General features: G+C 42.8%; 1 protein-coding gene and 1 non-coding gene across 11 annotated transcripts in view; both read left to right on the top strand.

Moving 5' to 3' along the window:
* The window catches only part of Rbp6 (RNA-binding protein 6), a 1,759,572-nt gene that overhangs the window by 486,612 nt on the left and 1,254,545 nt on the right, over positions 1 to 18,415 (top strand). The window contains exon 1 of one of the 10 annotated variants that reach the window (XM_068226321.1): positions 14,203 to 14,294. The exons of the other annotated variants lie outside the window; for them this stretch is intronic. Coding sequence (XP_068082422.1) covers positions 14,292 to 14,294 — 3 coding nt within the window. The 5' untranslated portion in view covers positions 14,203 to 14,291. Of the gene's footprint in view, positions 1 to 14,202; positions 14,295 to 18,415 lie in introns of those variants that run through there. 10 annotated transcript variants of the gene reach the window in all.
* Positions 11,157 to 11,238, top strand: TRNAS-AGA (transfer RNA serine (anticodon AGA)). Its single transcript has one exon. It is a non-coding gene; the product is annotated as a tRNA-Ser (tRNA).

Raw genomic sequence — 18,415 nt, 5'->3', positions numbered from 1 at the left:
AAAGAGGAGAGAGTAATCCGATTCGGAAGGAGTTACTCATCAGATTCTAATTAGCAACAGTACTTTTTTAATTTCCTTTAATATTGCTTTTTCAGAAATATATATCCATTCTAGAATTTAATTTTATTGAAATATTAAATATTAAAAGTGACAATTTGTCCTTATATATGCTGTAGTGAACGATTTATTACGTGTTTACATTTTTTGCATAAGCTCAAATCCATCAACCTTCCGTAATTTCTTTCTTTTCTGAGATGTTGAATGTCCAGGCGTGATATGTCATTCACTTGTTGTTTATTCGTCACGGACAGTCAATATAATTTACATGGTAGGCCTATTCCGTATCACCATTTCATTTCATCTTCTTATTGGCATCAGTGAAATCCGGCAAAAGTCTGATGTAATCGCGGCAATCAGGTAAGGTAATGACAGTTCCTAGACAACCACACGTGGCTCTTGCCATATGCTAGGAAGCAGCCCGGTGAATCTCCATCGACGTGGAGACCGCGGATGGATACATTATTTTCCTTGTTTAAATCAGTTTCGGTTTTCTCGATGACGGCAGAATATCAACATGACCCTCACCCTACTGGGTTCTTGTTGATTTCTTTTTTTCGACGCAGCGATCTCGGATGGCACCATTCATTCATTTGCCGTTTTGTATTCTGACTCATACGCTGGTGTCCATGCTTCATCAATGGCCACAGCACGCCGCAGAAATGTGTCCCCTTTTTATTGCTGGATTTGTCGAGATTGGCGACAGCACCAGCGTTTCGGTGCCATTTCTGTAGGTCTGTGAGGTGGTGGGGGACCCAACGTGATGCAGTTTTCCTCAGGTTGAGAATTTTCTTCTGCACGTGCCACACCTCTTGATAACTAAAGCTCGGTTTACACTAGATGTGCCGGGCCGTTCTGAGCAGGTCACGATCCAGGCGTGGATCCATCAGGCCGATTCACACTATACGTGACGCGGTCGAACCGATCTACGCTCGATCCCCCTTTTCTGTTATGTCTGTCCTAGTAGGTCCTCTAGTAAACAGTAGAGCCAAAAGTTAAAATGCCGTTTTCAATCGAATCATTAATTAAATTTGTCTTGATTTTGGACGAGGAAGAGGAGAACAGGCCCAGTCAGAGGTTCACGGTGCATCAAACGCTGACAAAGTGAAAGAGAGAAGGAGAAATTTCACCTTATTTCCAGAGTTAGTTGACGGTGAATCAACATTCTACCATTACTTCTGTATGTCGCATTATGATGTTTTGCGGTTGTTGGGGTTCGTTGAAGCAGATATTCAACAGATGAGTGCTTTGTTACGAGAATGCACCACGCTGGCTGAAAACCTTGTTGTATTTTTGTGCGATAAATCATACAGGTCTTGATACGCAAGCACTCAATCTTTCGTCGTCCATGGTTATCGCAAAAGTGAGGAACGGCATCCTGTTGATTCTTCGCCATTGGCCCTTCACGCGTTCCCACTAGACGGTCATTGATGATCCCACCCGAGCCGTTCCGGTCTCACATCGGATGGAGACCGATGAGGTGGTCAGTTGGCCTTTCCTTGCAAGGCTCGGAACATGAAGTGAGAACGATTCCATTGAATTTAATATAAGCGATTTTTGATCAGTCTTGATTGGAACGACTCGGCACATCTTGTGTGAACCGGGCTTAATTCGAACTTCTAAGGATAATTCTCGGACAGTCAATCGTGTATCTACGAAGTTATGGCTTCGCACTGACTCAACTTGGTCATCGGAAATGGACGGTCGACCTGTGCGTGATAAATCCACGGACACATCCGGCCTCCCAGGGAACCCACTTACCCATCATGCATCTCTCCACAGGTGTCACGTAAACTTCGATGATATTCCCGTGCATATTTTGCAGAGGTCACCTCTGTGTATTTTGATCCACGTGTGTTAGGGCGGTATAGAACACGTCGTGCACTTACTATTCTTACACAGACACCACCACTCGCTGCACCGACTGCTTCGGGCGTTCTACGTAAAGACACAACCTGCAACTCATGCCCTTCACTGCCAGTTAGTGAGTGCGCGGTGTTTTAACGTCGTCCCCACAGTGTTGCAATAATTTTATTTAAACGTCCCACATTAGCCTATGCTGCCTTCGTCATTCTTTCTTCTATGATTATAGGAATAATATACTTCGTTGTTGCGCTTGCTTAGAACTTTGGCCAGTAATGTTGTGCCATTCAAGGTTCAATATTGTAGCGAGTAACTTTAAATAATTATGGCTCTTCATGATATATGTGTCGCGGGTCAGTATTTCTATCGAAACATTAGAACACAGCGTTTTTCGCAGGCGCAATAACAATTTATTATGTATTACAATCTCCCCTCTGTTGTTATACATTAGCTGTTGAGTCAGATTTATTCGAGTTAGTAAAACCGAGCGAGTCGCCTACGTGATTCAGGTCTCATAACTGTGAGCATGTATTCGGGAGGTGGAGGGTTCGAATCCCACCGTCCGTAACTCTGAATATGGTTTTCCGTGATATCGCATTTACACACCAGGCAAATGTTGGGGCTGTAGCTTAATTATGACCACGAACGCTGCTTTCGCAGTCCTAGCCTTTCCCCACCCTTGCGTCACCAAACGTCTGCTATGTGTTAGTTGGGGGTTAAACAAATAGAAAAAAAACAGTTTAAATGTCCGGGCATTTATAAGTACTGACAAGCAACTGTGTCTGCAGATTTACCGGCACGCTAATTGCTTTAATGATTTTGGGAGATGGCGAAGTCCTGGAAGTTTGTTTGGAAGGAGTTTCTTAATCCGCTGATAAATCTACTGACACGAGGATGTTGTATTTGAGTTCCTTTAAATGCCACCGAACTGTGCCAGAATCGAATACGACAACTTGGCTTCGAGATATACAGGGTGAAGCGTAATTCGCGCACTCGGGCGTAGCAGCGCGACTCCTAACATGCCAGCAATAAAAAACTGCCTCTTACAAATTTTCGTCTTGCGAGTATATCCGGTAGAAAACGGACGTTGAAGAGTAGCAGTCTGGCAACACTGTAACCATATGTAGGGTAACTACCACTGTCAGCACGTTCTCGTCGTGCTGTAGAGTTGGTGCAGTGGGTAGAGTTTTTGGTTGGCATGCAGGAGGTGGATGGTTCGATCCTGGGTTGAGGCGAATTTTTTATTTGATAATTTCCATCTGACATTCATCATCATCATCATCATCTGTTTACCCTCCAGGTTCGGTTTTCCCTCGGACTTAGCGAGGGATCCCACCTCTACCGCCTCAAGGGCAGTGTCCTGGAGCTTCAGACTCTTGATCGGGGGATACAACTGGGGAGTATGACCAGTACCTCGCCCAGGCGGCCTCACCTGTTATGCTGAACAGGGGCCTTGTGGAGGGATGGAAAGATTGGAAGGGATAGGCAAGGAAGAGGGAAGGAAGCGGCCGTGGCCTTAAGTTAGGTACCATCCCGGCATTCGCCTGGAGGAGAAGTGGGAAACCACGGAAAACCACTTCCAGGATGGCTGAGGTGGGAATCGAACCCACCTCTACTCAGTTGACCTCCACGGCCGCTTCCTTCCCTCTTCCTTGCCTATCCCTTCCAATCTTCCCATCCCTTCACAAGGCCCCTGTTCAGCATAGCAGGTAAGGCTCGCCTGGGCGAGGTATTGGTCATTCTCCCCAGTTGTATCCCCGACCAAGAGTCTGAAGCTCCAGGACACTGCCCTTGAGGCGGTAGAGGTGGGATCCCTCGCTGTGTCCGAGGGAAAAGCCGACCCTGGAGGGTAAACAGATGATGATGATGATGATGATGACTAATCTATGGGACCATTGGAGGAGGGTACAAAGAAAACAGGTTTCACATCTAGTAGATGAAGTGGTGCGAATAAATTCACGCCCGCGATTTGGAAAGGGCGCCTTTCAAAGCTGACCAATGAAAACGATTATTCGTCCATTTCTAGGATCGTAGTATGTAAGTGCAAATGGTTTCTAGAGGACCCACTGCAATCGCTGTTGACGATTAAGATGCCAGATACCACACCACCTGGACTACATTTACGAAATAAAAAACATACGCCTCAACCCAGGAACGACCACTCGACCTCCTGCATACTAACCCAAAACTCTATCCACTGCACCAACTGTACAGTACGACTAACTTCTGCTGACAGAGGTAGTTACCCTACATGTGGTTACAGTGTTGCCAGATTTTGTAAGATACATTTTTTTATTGCTGGCATGTGAGGAGTCGCGCTGCGACCCCCGAGTGCGCGAATTACGCTTCACCCTGTATTTGTAATTAATTGGGATTGGAATTGGTCAGGAAAAGGCGTTCACCTAATTGTTAGCTCTATAGTCTTGTGTTCGCTTTTAGTTCAGGTGATGAATCCACGGAGAACCATTTCTAGAGTAGCAGATATTGGGAACCGTATCTGCTTCTCCCCTTAGTTGTCCCTTGCGGTTTTCAATACGCTTGTACTAGCATTTACACGTACCCTCCGTGACAGAGCTGCAAGCCGAAGTAGACCAGAGTGCTCGTGTAAACTTCTTTAATCCGCGGTGTTACAATAAACCTCTACGCGATTATCTGCGGTTGTATAATTTTGAATCTGATATTCTTTATTTTCATTTGACTTTTAATTGTATAAGCTTTAGTCTGTGTTACGAGAGGGCTCGCATTAGAGAAGCCTGAATGGATTGTGGAGGACTACGCTAATGGGCTACTATTTTGGAGTCGTGTGTCAGCCGCTCCGCTCTTGCAGACATTCTTCTCTCGTGTAAGGACATAGCGTCAATCCAAGTTCGTTAATGTTACGGGCTTAAGGGAGCGAGAAATAACTTTCTCATAATTTTCACAGTTTAACGAAGAAATGACTTGAGCCTGAAGTTACAGACATGCGAAACTACAACCGCATCGTGTTTACCTTCCTCTCAGCCAGAGGGCTAAGATTTTGTCATGTATCAGTTGCACAGGCAGCTACCACGTTCAGCGTTCATTTAGCTTCAAGGCTCTTACGCGTTAGAATTTGAGGTATACGTGAATTTTAAGCATTTTGAGGCATATCTCCGAAACCTGATTATGTAATGAGTAATAGATTAGTTAATTGTCTTAGCAATATAATGAAATGCTAATATCTTTCAGTTTAATACAGCAACGCTCCTATGTTATCCAAGTTGACAGTCTAGTCAGTGCCCCAATCTGGGGCAGGGAACCACTGGTCACGCAGTCTCCAGTGGACTTTACTTGTGGTAGAGTGATCTGTTCATTTCTGCTCCTTGTCTAGCCAACAGCACGTAGACTATCTATTCAAGTTATTTGTCTACAGAGATCTCGTGCGATCTAGTGTTATTTCAACCTGGCTCTCACTTTACACTGAGTGTAGGGTTTGCGCATTCGAATACATTAAGATAGGTGTCATTATAAATACATTGCCGGTACTTTCTTTGCAGATTTATTCCATTTTTCAGAGTCTCTCCTGTGCAATTCTTCGCTGCTGTGCGCTTGTATTTACATTCTTTTCTTCATCATCATCATCATCATCATCTGTTTACCCTCCAGATTCGGTTTTTCCCTCGGACTTAGCGAGGGATCCCACCTCTACCGCCTCAAGGGCAGTGTCCTGGAGCTTCAGACCATTGGTCGGGGGATACAACTGGGGAGTATGACTAGTACCTCGCCCAGGCGGCCTCACCTGCTATGCTGAACAGGGGCCTTGTGGAGGGATGGGAAGATTGGAAGGGATAGGCAAGGAAGAGGGAAGGAAGCGGCCGTGGCCTTAAGTTAGGTACCATCCCGGCATTTGCCTGGAGGAGAAGTGGGAAACCACGGAAAACCACTTCCAGGATGGCTGAGGAGGGAATCGAACCCACCTCTACTCAGTTGACCTCCCGAGGCTGAGTGGACCCCGTTCCAGCCCTCGTACCACTTTTCAAATTTCGTGGCAGAGCCGGGAATCGAACCCGGACCTCCGGGGGTGGCAGCTAATCACGCTAACCACTACACCACAGAGGCGGACTACATTCTTTTCTTAATACATTAAATCAAAATTCCAATAGGTGATGCTTCTTGGTTTGCAGTTCAAACTCGGAAAATACTGTTAGGAACTGTCTTACTGTTGAACTTGTGCAGTCAGTAGAGAGGCATTGAATACTGCATAATTCATGACGTCTTGTAACATCTGTTTAATGATTGACTGCTGTGAAAACTGTGAGACAGACGAGTGGTTCCTATCGTTCTGTTTATAATGACCTCTATAATACCCTGATATTCAAAGGTGCCCATGTATGTTCTTCTTCTTCTCCTTAAAAAGCAAAGCCATTTCTTTAGGAGCCATGGAGGCCATCGGAGAAATGGAAAGTAAAGGCTTCCACCATCCGTACCCTCGTCACTAAGCGGGGTGAAGTGGTTAGCTCTATTTCCGGCCATTTTAATCCCTAAGAACTAATCTGGCACTAACTTTTTGTGTAACTTGAGTGAACCTCATAGCCAGATACCTCTCAAGAAGTGGAAATCATATTTCTGAAATTTTCGACTTTCTGACGAGGAAAGGTACCCTCGCCCATCCAGATAAACTGAGCACACCTATACCACCTGGGTTAGGCAGACTTACATTCCTTCCTTCCTTCCTTCCTTCCTTCCTTCCTTGGCTTTATTCCGTCAGGCTGTGTTATCTGCCTTTCTACATTACGTATTTACGAATGTAAATGTTAATATGAGATTCACCACTGAAATGATGCTGTTATAGTGGACTGACGAGAAGTGAGTAAATAAAGAAAATGAGAATCAGTTCTTAGGAGTAATACAGACTGTTTTCACAACGAGTTACCGCAGCTTTAGGAGCTCATTTATGAAACTATTTTGAATAAAGTTGTCATACACACCCACGTCCCATTCTCAACACATAGCCGTTCCAAATATTCTTTTCTCCTACATCGCATTTATATTGAGTACCCAGATTCATTTTAAGTGATGTCCTGACGTTTAAGACGGGATGCCCTTCCTGCTGCCGATCCTGGTGAAAATCCCAGCCGAAGTCAACCAGAATTCAAGCGAAAGTATTTCCTTCGTTTGTATAGTAAATATGTAGTAGAATTAAAGAATGAACTTTTTTGAAAGGAATATTTTAGTTTCCAAACACATTATGCATCAGAAGATAAGCAGTTAAATGGAGAGCGATGTGTGTGGTTCATAAGCGTTCGGCCAGTTCTGTGGAAGTGGACTACAGCATTTTTGTGTTGTTTTTAAAACCCTATCAGGCTGCACATTTCAGTGTAAAATTGATTTTTAGAGAGTCTAACATAAACCTAACCCCTTGACACTATAGCCTTGAAGGGCCTTGGCTTTCAAGCGACCGCTACTCATCTCGAAGGCCTGCAAATTACGAGGTGTCGTGTGGTCAGCACGACGAATCATCTTGGCCGTTATTCTTGGCTTTCTAGACCGGGGCCGCTATCACACCGTCAGATGGCTCCTGAATTCTAATCACGTATACTGAGTGGACCTCGAACCAGCACTCAGATCCCTGACCTGGCCGGGAATCGAACCCGGGCCTACGCGTAAGAGGCAACTATGCTCCCCCCTACACCACGGGGCCGGCATGTTGAGGGTCTACATGATAGAGTTGATGTGGATTTTACCAATTGTTCTAATAATTTTTCATATGCCACGAAGCAACTCTAGGGCGAACATAACAAACCAAAAGGAAAAATTCAAAACATCTTCCAAAAAAAATTCTCCACTCAGTAGGCGGTGATATATCTACAACAGTGTAGTTATGAAGAATATCAAGTGGCCTTGACATTAATACATCTCCAAATATTTGTGATGTGGCCCATTTCTTCTCGTAATAACTGAACATACGAAGTTTCAGTTTGTTACGGATGGTAAATTTAATTAGTTAATTATGTATATATATATACATATCCCTATTAGTGTGAACTTTACACTGTTAGAGTAGATTTAATAATAATAATAATAATAATAATAATAATAATAATAATAATAATAACAAAAACAATGTAATTGGTTGTACGTCCCACTAAATTTTACGGTGTTTGGAGACGCCGAGGTGCCGGAAATTTTCCTCAAAGGAGTCCTTTACGTGCCAGGTGTGAGGCTGGCGTACTAGAGCACCTTCAAATGCCATCGGACCGAGCCGGGACCTAACCCGCCATTGTGGGCGCAGACGGACAGCGCTCTACCGTCTTAACAACTCAGCCCAACTTGGATTAAATTAGCCGTATCGAGTACAGTACAGCCCCAACACCGGATACTCGCTTCGTTTAGTATGTGAATGACTAGTGTCATGCCACAGACTGTACGACACGGTGCAGCGGCGCTGCTGTGCAGGCAAAGGTGAAGCTCGAGGCCTGTACTGTTTGCTTGTCTATTGCAACTTAATTTCTGTGTTGAAGATAGAGAAAATGAAAATCCACTGCCTGTTTCCAGTCATTCAACCGGGTCAGGAATGGAATGAATGAATACCCCATTAAGCGGCGAGGGTAGGAATTGTGCCGGCTGCCGAAGCCTCTCGCACTCCTCTGAGGCAATGATTAATTAATGACAGATGAAATCAACTGATATTGGAGAGTGATGCTAGAATGAAATTTGACAGAGAAAACCGGAGTACCCGGAGAAAAACCTGTCCCACCTCCGCTTTGTCCAGCACAAATCTCACATGGAGTGACCGGGATTTGAACCACGAAACCCAGTGGTGAGAGGCCGGCGCGCTGCCGCCTGAGCCACGGAGGCTCAATGTAACAAAAAAAAATAGAAACAATAGAATGTTAGGCCATCAACGAGGAAACATGTAGTCGTAGGAAATGTGGAGCCTAATATCTTTCAGCACTAAAGTAAACTCGTGTCCTCATCCCGAGGTGGTGCAGCTCTTTTCAGGCACACCCCCACTGGAGAAGAGCTGCATGTACCATTTCAACCACATACCAGCCCTCATGCCATTCTTAAATTTCTGGCAGTACCGGGAATCGAACCCAGGCCCCAGAGGACGGCAGCTAATAACACTAACTGTTACGCTACGGAGGCGGACTTGCAGCACTAATGGGATCTATTGTAATGTTTACGCTCATATCGACTCCTCATTCCCTAACCATCAGGCAGAATTCAATGGAACAAACATAGTGCCAGCTCGTAATCTGTAGCAGAGTGAGGGTGTAACGATCTAGAAGGCCAAGTTAGACAAATTTCTTTATAAATAAATAAATAAATAATAACAGAGTGTTTCTGTAGAGATACTGAAGAGCTTATACCGTTATAAACTTGTTACAGTTCGATGTTTCCTTCCTTTCTTCTGTGAGGAAATTGCTAGGCCTATAAGCTGTAGATATTTATTTCTCATGTCATACTGGAATAATAATAATAATAATAATAATAATAATAATAATAATAATAATAATAATAATAATAATAATAATAATAATAATAATAATCACATGGAAATATGCTGAAATGAAAACTGTTTATTCATGAAGGTATGAAATACTGTGTATTGTACATCACAGGGTTAATTATTTTCAAACACTATGTAGTCCTGCACGCAGTATTTCCTACACCTACTTCACACAAACGCTATGTACTTTATTTTAATGTGCCATAGTTATTACTGACCCATTTATGAAAATATTCACTACAGAAGTAAAGTATTTAAATAACATGATTTAATTTTTGCCAGTAACTTTAACATTTCTGGGGCCATTGCAAAATTTGTCTTTATTCGTTCGTCTTTGTATTATAAGGTTAATCACTTTAAGTTGTTGCTTTGAGCACATCAACATATTTCGTCTGATCAGAGCAGTTGAGACTTTGACCATATACGGTGCGATTATGCAAAAATGATCTTTTGTTCCTTCTGTTTCCTGGTACTCCTGAACTTCAGTGATGATCAACTGATTAATATGTACTGGAGTGAAGAATAATTGTAGCTGGTTCCTTCCTTTTCTTTTTCTATCCTTTTTAATTGACCTATTGATTTGCAATGCGATTAACTTTTGTTTTCTAAAAATTATTTTCATGACTAAAAACAGAACCAGCCCAGGGAATTTAATAATGTGAAAGTAAAGAGATATAAAAATCATCCCACAAGCCTTCTAGAACCCTAGGCTTCTTGCTGAGCAACACCGCACTCGATTATTTCCTCGCCACCAACCATTACAAAATTCTGCCGCACACTTACCATTTGTTTCACGTAGAGAATAGCTTTCTATTTTGCCACGGGAATATTCACAGTCGTATCCCTTTCTTTTTTGGAATAGGTCTTTTGCGCTGGATACCACTGAATACCATCTTCCCTGCCAGACAAGTTCAGAGAAGGAACCGCATTATTCTTCAACCTATTACCATAAATTGATACTATGTTGAAGAATTGAACACCACATACGATGGTAAGCGGGCTGAAGTTGAACGATAACAACGCTTCGTACCTTTGCTTGGTTAAATTCAGATTCCTAAAATACGATGCCTGGAAATGTTTAGCACAAACCTTAATGTTTTTCTAGTTTCTCATTACCATACTTCTTGAATCTAGTGCCTAAATCTGCCCTTAGTCTTAAAGTAAACTAATCAGCATAACTGCAAGATTAGATTACATGATTATAACAACAGTAGATAATCAACGCTTATGAACTAACATAAAGCTGAAGGTGAAGTTATTTCTAATAAGGAAGAAATTTTACTCTAATTTGTCATCATTTCTTACGCTTCTTTATCTCATGGAAACGTGAAAATACAACGCATGTCCAAGCTGTCATTGATATTCCTTGCAAACATTTACCGGACACAGATTTCCAGCTTCAGAGTTCGTCATAAATTAAAAAAATAAGAAACACATGCTGTTGATCGCACGGACAGCAATCATTCTGAGCGCCAAACTGTTGCTTCAGTTTAGACCGCTTGGAGCGCTAGTAGTAGCTGCCGCCTGTCGTACAATATTTGGTTTCACTCATTCTGGTTTGTGTATCCAAATAATGCCTCGGGAATTGAGACATATGAAATAAGATTAAATTACACTTTTAAAAACCAATAAGAATAACGCAATTTTGCTGTTAAATACTGTCGAAAAAAAATGATTCCCTCACGACAGCCTTTTATCTATAGAACACCAACCTATTGAAGAAAATAATCATTCACTATTTATTATTTTCTTTTACAGTTTGCGTGCAGTCGTGGCCGAGTGGTTAAGGCGTCTGACTAGAAATCAGATTCCCTCTGGGAGCGTAGGTTCGAGTCCTACCTACTGATATAAGAAGATATATTTCACAAACAACTGTCAATTGATGACAATTGTGGATATTGAGACTTGGGTAGGGTACGTGTGATATTTACCACCGAATATTACTTCTGAAATGAGACCTATAAATAACTATAACTCCATATATTCATACGATTCTTCGCAGAAATATGTGATTTATAATGGAGCTGTAAGAGTAAGTCTAAACTTATAAAGCAGAGCATCAGGTCTCTTGCCTTCTATTTGGACACGTGATAGAATATGGTCTTATGGTCAGAAACTTGCCCGTGTAAATGGTGCAAGTTGCATCTAAGGAATGAATGAAAAATATTCGAATAATTTAATCAAAAGAGAATTACAATGGTAAGTAATGTACGGTAATTCAGAAAATTCAATAAAATGTATATTTGAAGCCTACTTTCATCTTAGTAGGTAGTGTCGAGGAATGATAAGTACAGAACAACATGGCCGACAGGACACCGGTGGAAAACCGAATCCACGATCTTCGGATTTCGCAACCTGTGTTCTTCTAATTGAGCTCCGGTGGCCTGCTCTGCTGGTGGGGATCTGGCCATCAAATGAAAGTTTTAGCTGTCATTTTGGCATTGTACTTGAAGTAGACTTTAAGTTTATTAGGTCGTGTCGAGTAGATATACTACATGCCGAAGAGATGTTACGTAGAGAACAACAATGGCAAACAGTAAACCGATGGGAACCGAATTCACTCCCGATTGAGTATGGTGGCCTCGGTTGGTGATCCCGCAAACAGAACAAGAATACAAGCTGAAAGTCTATTTCACGTAGAGTGCGGTCGTGAAAGTTAAATATTAAATTTATTTTACGTCGCACAGACGCAGATAGGTCTTATGACGACGATGGAATAGGAAAGGCCTAGGAGTCGGAAGGAAGCGCCCGCGGCCTTCATTAAGATATAGCATCAGCATTTGCCTGGTGTAAAAATGGGAAACCACGGAGAACCATCTTCAGGGTTGCCGACAATGGGGTTCGAATCTACTATCTCCCGAACGCAAGCTTATAGCTACATGACACAAACCACGCAGCCACGTGCTCGATAGCTAAATATTCAAATTAAAATTCTCTCTCTAATTACTGGATGTTAAACATACACAGGTGACCCTGAAGAAAATGTTCCGCATGTAAAAATATCGTGAGGATGTGTAAGCACTTACCTACGCTGAACTCTTAGCAAAAGCTCCTATGTTGAATATAAAGAGACCCTGTATCTTAAATTGCGACCGGGCGAGTTGGCGTGCGGTTAGAGTCGCGCAGCTGTGAGCTTGTATCCGGGAGATAGTGGGTTCGAATCCCACTGTCGGCAGCCCTGACGATTGTTTTCCGTGGTTTCCCATTTTCACACCAGGCAAATGTTGGAGCTGTACCTTAATTAAGGCCACGGCCACTTTCTTCCCATTCCTAGGCCTTGCCTATCACCTCGTCGCCATAAGACCTATCTGTGTCAGGTGCGACCTAAAGCAACTAGCAAAAAAGAAAATTAAATTGCGATCTTTCAAATTTAGATTTCCGAACAATCCACTTTTATTTGGAATACAACACAGGGTTTTCCAAACATGTGTAAAGTAATCGGGTGTGGACAGTACACACCAAATCAATACAGACTTTCCAATTTTGTACGGGAAGTATTAGTAACAGGCTTACCTGGCACATCCCATGTCGAGAAGCTGTCGCATGCTGGTGTACCAGTAGGGATACTGTATTCTAATACAAGAAATGCTCAAAAGATCCAACATGTTCCTCAGCACGCCTGAAAAGGCCAACTCATTAATTGTCGGGCACGTTCGAACACTTCAGTCAGCCTTGTTCCACACCCTGGGAAAGTTCTGAGTGTCCTTCGCGGCATGCCTGTCTTGAGACATAATCCTAAGTACGTACCTTTCCCTCTTTCTAGCTAATAAATAAAACAGGATTAGCTCGTAAACGATTGCACGTGGGGCATATGTCCATAGGGTCTTTTTTGGTTTAGTGTGTACTAAACATCCCCCGATTACTTCCCACATGTTTGGGAACACTCTGCAATCTACGAATCCACATGAACAGATGAGTAGAAGCACTGAAGGCAGTAGTGTATACTTCCCTATTCCGGTGGAGCAAGAGACATTGCTGCTTTGTTTTCTTGTGGTCACATTTCTGCTAGTCCCTTATGCTCCTTTTTGGTGGCTGGCAAGAGGAGAGAGAGAAAGAGGTAGAAACTAGAGAGCTTGGCGCGAGTGCAGGAGACTCTGTCACTGACACATTATTTCTTGTGTTCTGTCCGACCAATGTCTTCGGATTTTAACGAAAAGGAGGAAAAGTTTTGTGAGTCCCACGGGTGACAAGACCCTCAAGTAACTAGAAAGTTTTTTGCCAAACGTGTGTTTGTGTGTGTTTTCGTCCATGTTCGTAATTTTTCTTTTACTTTTGTTTCTTCTTGCTCCTCGTCTTTGTAGTTACATTTGACATGTCTTACTTTGTGATTGATATTGTACTGATGAATTGAATGGATGTGAAGTTCTTTTAAACTTTTGATATTGTTTGGATTGCTCTGTTTTTCGTTGTTGATGCACTGAGAAGTAAGAAATAAAGAAGGAGGAACCGAAGCTCAAGAGAGGGGAGTGAAGTTGAGGCTGTTCTTGGCACAGATCTCTCCAAACAGAAATATTCTGAATATTACTATTCCACGTAGAGTGAGGTAATAAGGCATTCTCAATTCTACATTTAGATAACAGTTTCATTCATTACATCTTTATAGTTTACTTTCACTTGCGCCGTGCAGCAGTAGTTCCCGAGAAGGACTATGACGTCCCCTTGTTAATCATATACAACGTCAGCTAACACACTCGCATAATCCAGGTCAAGATATACAGTATGTCAGAAAAAAAGGAAGGACTCTTATCTGCCATATATTAGAGATAAACTCGTATCATATCATTAATGCTAGAAAGTTATTACGAGACTCGGAATCATTCATGCATTATCTCAAATAGCACAGTGATAAATTGCAGTTGCATTTTCGATAACGGACATTTTGCCTGCGACGGTTGTGGACATGGTGAGTTTTGGCTCTTAGACTATGCTTAGTTGTAACAAATTGCATTATATTTCACATTTACTATTTATGAGGATAACTTACTTCTTACAATGATGCGTTACTAGAAATGATCATTTCTGAATACAGTTTGCTTACCAGCAATGGATGGCATGGCGGGCTGAGTGACTCAGACGGTTAAGGCGCTGGCCTTCTGACCCCAACATGGCAGGTTCGATCCTGGCTCAGTCCGGTGGTATTTGAAGGTGCTCAAATACGTCAGCCTCGTGTCGGTAGATTTACTGGCACGTAAATGAACTCCTGCGGGACTAAATTCCGGCACCTCGGCGTCTCCAAAAACCGTAAAAGAGTCGTTAGCGGGACTTAAAACAAATAACATTATTATTATTATTATTAAAGTATGGCATGTACGATATCTGTGAAACTGTCAATATTAAACACATATAATTCCGCATTGATCCATGAAATTCTCACTAACCAAATCTACATCTTCGTTACTATGGAAATGGTCCCGTATATATCACGTTGTTCGAGCTCACTAGATAAATTATTCCTGCTATATCGTTTTCTTTTTGTCTAGTGGTTTGGCGGCACACTGACACACAGAAGGGTGGATGCTAGGGTGGGAAAGTCCGTAATCTCTTGCCGGAAAGTCCGTTGTTAAAGATTTATTCGTCACGCTATGTTTGTTCGGAATAAATGCCAAGCTACTATATGCAGTCCGCAGTTTAATGCAAAACTTATTTCACCCGTCTATTTCATTAGAATACACAAGCGAACTTATTGAATGACAGTTTTAGCACAGTATGGCTACTCACAAATTATGTATAAGTCTAGGCAAGTCGCGCTGATATCTGACATTTAACGAAATTTACAGCGCTTCACCGTTTGCATAGTCTGAGTTACGAATGTCTAGAGGTTTTATCGGAATCTACGTACTTGTTAGAACACTCGACACTGTTCTACAGACACAAAGTCCTTACGTGCTACTCTATAAATTATTCTGTTCGTCAGCGTAGAAGAATTTACAAGTTTAACTCTTCACGCCACAGAAATGTGCACAAGTTCCTGAACACTGTATTTGCAAATTATTCTAACACTCAGCGTTGTTTAAATGTCAAATTATTAATTCACTGGTCGCAGATATAAACGCAAGTCCTTTAAACGTTCATGCCACAGAAATAAATACAAATCCCTAAACACAGTCTTTACAAATTATAAGACGCAGCGTAGCCTTATACAGCGTGTATCGAAATTATACCGACAAAAAACAGGAATGCTCTTCAAATTATGTAAAGAACGTTGATGCATTCGGATTGACGGAGAAGTATTTTCTTTTCCAGAAAATGAGTTTACTTGGTACTTTTGGGTGCGCGATTGAAATTGCCGTATTTGCTGTGTCAGAGCGCAAATCACTGCCCGGTGTTGTGATTCAGGGAAGGGAAGGGAAGTGGTTTGTATGATAAACGGAGACCGACATAATGTTCCGCGCGAATGCACAAGTTTCTTCATTAGACTCGCGCAGAATATTGTCCTTGTCTCTTAATGGCAATATCCACAGTTTGATTTTTTAAGCAGCGGTAATTGCACACACACACAGGACAAGAACGCACAGTAATGAAGACACACTTGTCATTCAAGGAATGCACCCTATCATGTATCCTATCGTCTGTTGGTCTGAGTAACATGCGTGAAGATGCAATGCTGCGCTACACGATCGTGCACTCCTTTACTCACAACATTGTAAAAGGAATGAAATACTGAACGAAGGAAACAATACGCCCAAAAGTTTGATTACAGCAAATCTTCAATATTCCCCACCCCCTTCTACTTCGGTCTTCACAAAACAAGAAAAATCCATGGGAGTAAGAAACGTCCGTGCGTGGAGGCCATTTAACTCACCCACCATGGCCTACCCATCTCCCTGGATAGTGATCATTTAAGTGCTGCTTGACATGGCGAGTGAAATGCGGTGGAGCGTCTTTACGATACAGACACATTCGCTGCCGAATGACCAAAGGAGCATCTTCCAATAATGCAGGCAGTGGTTATACCGAAAAACGGTAGCATTCCTCACCGTTCAGTCGGGGAGGAAGGACATACAGCACAAGTAAATAGTCACCAACAATGCCGACCCAAACATTGACACTAAACTGATGCTGAAATCTGCGTCCTACTGTCACATAAGAGGTTTCTTCTACCTTCCTTCGCGCAGTCGCCTGCCAAGGGACACGAAGTTTGCTATTTTTTCTTTTTGCTATTGCCTTTACGTCGCACCGACACCGATATGTCTTATGGCGACGATGGGACAGGAAAGGGCTAGGACTGGGAAGAAAGCGGCCGTGGCCTTAATTACGGTACAGCCCCAGCATTTGCTTGGTGTGAAAATGGGAAACCACGGAAAACCATCTTTAAGGCTGCCGACAGTGGGGCTCGAACCTACTATCTCCCGAATACTGGATACTGGCCGCACTTAAGCGACTGCAGCTATCGATCTCGGTACGCGAAGTTTGAATAATAGGATTAACGGTGGTTATGGTGCCGGACGCCATAATACAGTGCGGCTTCCCTCCGGTTGTCATTTGCTGTGCCATCAGGCTGGTGTACCGAAACGGAGCCATTCTCACTAACTTGTACCGCAAACTTAGTAGGTAATATGGACAAGAAAAACGAACAAACGGTATAATGCCTACTGGGGCTCGGTAGTGACTGCGCTAAACGAACCAGAACTTGTGCATTCGCACCGAGCATTATCTCTGTCTCCGTCTATCGTACACCCCACTTCTCCACCCTTCCCTGAAGCACAGCAGTGCGCTCTGGCACAGCAAATACGGTGAGTTCGTCAATTTGAATCGCGCGCCCGGAAGTAAGAAGGTAACCTCATTTTCTCGAAACGAACATTTTTCTCCGTCAATCCGGTGCCCTATCGTTCTTTATAAAACGCGAAGAACATCCCTGATTTTTTTGTCGGCATAATTTAGATACACCTTGTATAGCGGTACACAGGGTAGGTAGGATGAGCACGCAGTCATATTGCTTGACCTTTTGTATTTCCTCATTTACGACCCACAGGACTCTGATAATAGGTTTGTAATGTGGTTACCTTTTTGTGTCTTTTATGGCTCCACATGTTACAGGTTTTTATTCTATTACGCTATGTTATAGAGACAATTAAAGAAATATGATTTGAGTTGGCTCTGTGTGTCGTGAGCCTGATGTAAGCCACAAAAATGAAATGGCGTATGGCTTTTAGTGCCGGGAGTCTCCGAGGAGAAGTTCGGCTCGCCAGATGCAGGTATTTTTATTTGACTCCCGTAGGCGACCTGCGCGTCGTGATGACGATGAAATGATGGTGAAGACGACACACCCAGCCCCCATGCCAGCGAGATTAACCAATTAAGGTTAAAATTCCCGACCCTGCCGGGAATCGAACCCAGGACCCCTGTGACCAAAGGCCAGCACGCTAACCATTTAGCCATGGAGCCGGACTGTAAGCCACAAGTGATGAGACATACGTCAGTCCTTTAACTCGGGAACTTACTTACTTACTACTTACTCCTCGGCGCTACAGCCCTTGTAGGGCCTTGGCCTCTCTGACGATTGTAGCCCAATCTTCACGATCTTCTGCAGGCCTCCTCCATCTTCTTATTCCCATCTTTCTTAAATCCTCCTCCACATCATCCAGCCATCTTTTCCGGGGTCTTCCTTTCCATCTTCTACCACCTGGATTTCCCTTATAGATCTTCTTGACAGCCCTATTATCTGGCATTCTCTCCACGTGTCCCAACCACCTTAATCTGTTGCTTTTTATTTCAGTTACGATACTTGGATGTCCATAGAGTTCTTCAATTCCTTGTTTTTCCTTATTCTCCACAATTCCCCTTCCTTCACCGGGCCAAAAATCTTTCTCAGTATTTTTCTCTCCCATCTGTTCAACAGTTCTTCATCTACTTTGGTCATTGTCCATGTTCAGAGCCATAAGTTACCACTGGTCGTAATACCGTTCGATAGACTGTCAACTTTAATCTTCTACCAAGGCTGCGTGATCTAAACACTTTCAATAAAGCTAAGTAAGCCCTATTGCCCGCAGCAATCCTCGCTTTTATTTCCTCTTTCATGTCATT

This window comes from Anabrus simplex, chromosome 2, assembly GCF_040414725.1.
Source record: "Anabrus simplex isolate iqAnaSimp1 chromosome 2, ASM4041472v1, whole genome shotgun sequence".
Lineage (NCBI taxonomy): Eukaryota > Metazoa > Arthropoda > Insecta > Orthoptera > Tettigoniidae > Anabrus > Anabrus simplex.
This window is presented reverse-complemented; position numbering and strand designations above follow the sequence as displayed.